The sequence below is a fragment of the Merops nubicus genome, unplaced genomic scaffold (genome assembly GCF_000691845.1).
Source record: "Merops nubicus isolate BGI_N331 unplaced genomic scaffold, ASM69184v1 scaffold9096, whole genome shotgun sequence".
NCBI lineage: Eukaryota > Metazoa > Chordata > Aves > Coraciiformes > Meropidae > Merops > Merops nubicus.
Genome location: NW_008614413.1, coordinates 21,862 through 26,444, shown reverse-complemented (window position 1 = coordinate 26,444; position 4,583 = coordinate 21,862). Strand labels below are relative to the sequence as shown.

The 4,583-nt window shown below is 39.7% G+C and overlaps 1 protein-coding gene across 1 annotated transcript in view; it reads right to left on the bottom strand.

Annotated features, from left to right (window-relative positions):
* Window positions 1-330: 330 nt before the first annotated feature.
* The window catches only part of ABHD5 (abhydrolase domain containing 5), a gene marked incomplete at its 5' end in the record, with an annotated part of 11,242 nt that continues 6,989 nt past the window's right edge, over window positions 331-4,583 (bottom strand). The window contains 3 exons of the mRNA XM_008942228.1: window positions 331-601; window positions 3,506-3,692; window positions 4,232-4,343. Of these exons, the coding sequence (XP_008940476.1) occupies window positions 512-601; window positions 3,506-3,692; window positions 4,232-4,343 (389 nt within the window). The remainder of the gene's footprint in view (window positions 602-3,505; window positions 3,693-4,231; window positions 4,344-4,583) is intronic.

Sequence of the window (4,583 nt, the reverse complement as noted above, 5' to 3'; positions counted from 1 at the left end):
AAAAAACAAACAAAACACACCCTTTCAAAATATTGTATATGGAGTTCTGGATTCCACAAATAAAATGTATAAATGATTTCATATTCTTGCTATGAAACAACTAAAAAATATTAATGTTTATAAAGAAACCAACTTGCATTTTCTATATTGTACCTATATCAATGCAGTTCTCTCTGTGTTAGTGGAGAATTCAGCATCTTTAGAAGTCTAACGTGCAAAATTCATACACATTTTGAAGAAAATTCCAGTTTAGAAAGTTATATGCAATTTCATATATGACAGGGCAATAACCTAAAGACCAATCTCAAACAAAGCTGTACAAAGTTTGCTTCAAATCTCTTTATACCCCTCCTCAAAAGGCACTAAGCGGTTTAAGTGTGCAAATGGCTTCTTAGAAGAAACAGTGTGCAAATAGAGCCTGTTCCATTAGCTCCACCTTCTTTAGTGATTTCCTAGAGAGTGTTGCTATTAAACGCTATCTACAGTATGACTTTCTAAGAACAGAAGATAGTCAGTCCACAGAATCACAGATATCCTTCACTTTCTGATTGAAGTCTTCAGGTTGATCAGCATACACATAATGACCTGCACCAAGGATAGCCTAGAGAATAAAGGTGAAGAAACATGTCAAAATCACGAGAATGTAACAGACACAAATATTCGGATATGTGAAGAACCTGACTTCTATGTAGTACCTACTTCATACATTATTTCTGGAAAAGACAAATTTCAAACCTGGAACTGATCTCTTGCACTGAGCCTGTGTTAATGCAGTTAGCAGAACTGCTGCCAGGAGGTGCTATCATAAAGCCTAAAAAGGACTGTAAACACAGGGAAAAACAAAAGCTCCTTCCACCTTTGCTACACAGGAAAAGACAGTAAAGCTACTGCTTGTTCAACTGCACACCTTCTTGGAAAAAAAATCCTTAAAGGAGACAAGTCACTGTGAAAAAAAATCTGGGGGATTCCTTCTGCACTGTTGTATTAAATTCTCCTCATCTCAGCCCACGGGGGTTTGTGTTTTTCCTCCTTTTCTCCCTCCCGTGGGGGGGTGGAGGGTGAGCAAGCGGCCCCGGGGTGCCCGGCTCCCCCCTGGGGCTGAACCACCACAGGCTTTTTGGTGCCCAGCATGGGGCTGGAACCCCCAAGCCTGGGTTTAGGAGACCCATGCTCTACCTTGTACAGGTGAAAACCAGCCCCATCCCAGCCAAACCCAGACACCGGGAAATCTCACAGTTGTGACTTGGGTTATTTTGCAGCAACTATCTAACAAAATTAAGGGCTTAAAGTAACCAGACACAGGGTGGCTACCCTATTTCTATAATTTACCATTCTCTGCCAAAAACGGTACAGAGCAAGCCTTCACCCTGATGTATAGCGAAGTTACTTGACCTTTTTCTTCCCATTTTATAATCAGTCCATGTTCAATTGGTACTTGAATCTATTTTTCTCCTCCTTCCATGAAAAAAAACCCTCTTACATTTCTAACTGAAACCCGTAAAAGTATAGCTAATGTGTTAAAAATCTCCACAAACTCAAAGCAAAAATTAAGTAGAAATAAACACACATAAAACCTCTCCACTTTTTACTGAGGATGGCACTGCCAGTCCATGTCTCAACCTCAGCCTCATGAAAACCCTTTCCCTCCCACAGTTTTTAGAACATCTCTATAGTTTCTAACACAATTTACCTGTTAGAATCTGTATTTTGGCTTGACAAAATTTTAACTTTGAATACAATAGTATTCCACTGCCCCTTCTAAAAGCCACTGAGGAGACTGGAAAGACCTGCCTGGATGGTACATGCCTATCCTTGCCATACATCGGTACACTTCTCAACACTGATTCCTTGTTAGAACTTTCTGTTTAAGCCAGTAAGTGACACTTTCAGTCTGCCAACATTTATTAAATGCATTTATGCTCTTTAACGCATATAAGAAGCTTAATAATGTCTTTTTTCTCCAAGTTCCAGCTCTGCTGTCAGCTGAAAGACTTTTTGTAGTATACTTTCAACATTACATATTGTACACTTCTGTCCAGAGAGATTTAGACATCAGAAAGACAGCAGCTGGTGTACTGAAACATTTTATCACCTCATAGCATTCTAACCTCTCATAGACTGGGTTGGGTTGGAAGGAACCTTAAAGATCATCTAGTTCCAACCACACTGCCATGGACTGGGACACCTCCCACTAGACCAGGTTGTGCAATGCCCCATCCAGCCTGGTCTTGAACACCTCCAGTGATGGAGCAGCCACAGCTTCCCTGGGCAACTTGTTCCAGTGTCTCACCACCCTCACAGTGAAGAACTTCCTTACATCTAATTTAAATCTACCTGCTTTCACTTTGAACCCATTACCCCTTGTGCTACCACTACAAGTCCTTGTAAAAAGTCCCTCCCCAACTCTCTGTAGGCCCCCTTCAGATACTGGAAAGCTGCAATAAGGTCTCCCCGGAGCCTTCTCTTCTCCAGACTGAACAGCCCCAACACGTAGGAGCTGTCCTCAGCCTGTCCTCAGAGGTGTTCTGGGCCCACTCCAACAGGTCCATGCCATTTTTGTACTGGGGACTCCAGAGCTGGATGCAGTACTCCAGGTGGGGTCTCATGAGAGCAGAGGGCAGAATCACCTCCCTTGACCTGCTGGCTGTGCTTCACTTGATGCAGCCCAGGACTGGGTTGGTTTTCTGTGCTGGGAGGGCACATGGTTGGCTCATGTTGATCCTGTCATCAACTAGCACCCCCAAGTCTTTCTCACTAGGAATGCTCTCAATCCATACTCCACCCAGCCCGTGTTTGTGCTTGGGATTGCATATTCAATTATCACAGCTCACCGATGTGACAATGCACAAAAAAACTTTTATATTTGTTTTTATAGAAATCAACAAAAAGTGCAGTGTGCATGTTCACTGTATCAAGTTGCAAGTACAGATGACATTTAAAATGATAAAGCCATACTCTAAAGAAGAATGTATTAGCTAGGAAGGTAACAGTAAGTATTTTTTAAATGACTTAAAGATGCTAACAGGAACCTAAGCACCAGTTACAAACCACTCTTTTATCAGAGAAGTATTATACAGACAGAGTAGAATAGTTTATGAGAGCCTCCTCACTATGCCATACATATATGTAGATACTAGGACTGCTGTGGTTTAAAACACAGGCAAAACTTCAGATTCTTCCCAGTGACCACAGAAACTACTTGTATTAGCACACTGTAGAGCCAAATATTTCACAGAGCACAAGAATGACCTTGCTCAAAGATCTAATTCAGCTTCCAGTGCTACAGTAAGCTTCCTTCTTACTCTGGAAATTCAATACTCTTTTGTCTAGGTTCTCTAATGCTTGTTTACACCCTCTCTCTGTTACAGAAACCAGAAGTTACTACCCCAGCTTTAAATAAAGAGTTTAATAAAGTAAATATGCCACAGTTGGTATAAAAAAACACAGATATGATTTAAAACAAATCCACATAATAAACAATCAACTGCTTTAAAAGTCAACTTACGATCGTCTTCACATATGAATTTGGTCTCAGAGACTGGATAGTGCTGCCAGAATTGCCATCTATACATGAACGTGCTCCGTAGACCACAGTGATAGGAATGTCTTGATCCATTTGTGGAATCCGTTGCAGCATTGGCCTTTTTGCCCAGCCATAAGGGATAGTCATGTTCTTGAAAGCCGTTTCACCACTTCAAGCCATTCAAAAGGGTAAAAACAATTAATTTGCTATTGCATCTACCTTTTCTGTAAAGTGAAGCATCTGTGCCTTTTAGTAAGACAGATGTTTTGCTATTAAAAAATAAGGTTTGCATATAATTTTCAATAGAAAAAGAAAATAGAAATAGAAAAAGCCTGATTTCACAGTACTGAGTGCTTAAACATTTGAAAAAATTAAATGCCTTATTTTTAAAGTTTTTAAAGAAATTCTTTACAAAGTAAACCACTGTAACAATATTTTTATTAAAAATTACTGTCCAAACTCTTGTAGCATTAACACATAGGTAGTTTAAAACAAATGTAAGACTTAGGATAATATTTATCAGTTTCTGGAATTCAGAAAAAGTGCAATGCTATTTTTTTTGTTCAATTAATATAATTAATGTTACAATTTATTCATTTTTTTAAAAAAAAAGCATGAATACTGTTTCCATAGCCATTGGAGGGAGTAGCAGGCACTCAGTAAATGAAAGACAGATTTCAAAACTTACACTGGGAAGCTCATACTCACCTGGGGGACTGTACATTGCAGTGATAGATATATTCAGCCACAGTGTTATCATCAAACATTGACGAATATTTTCGCTTGAAATCTGGCCTTAAACGCTGAACAAGGCTTAACCCTGTTAACACAGGACACACTATTAAAAGAGGAATTAGTACAGACAACTTTATCAGATTGCCTAACACTTTTCATTACAACCCTCCGAACACGTAACCTTGAAACTCGTGGCTAAGCTTGATGGCTTCTAAACCCATGTTTTGCTTCATCACTTGCATGTCGTACGAAAACATGACAGCATTACACCAAACAGGGACGAAACACAAACATTCTAAAGGATCTTACGCTGCACCAGAAGATG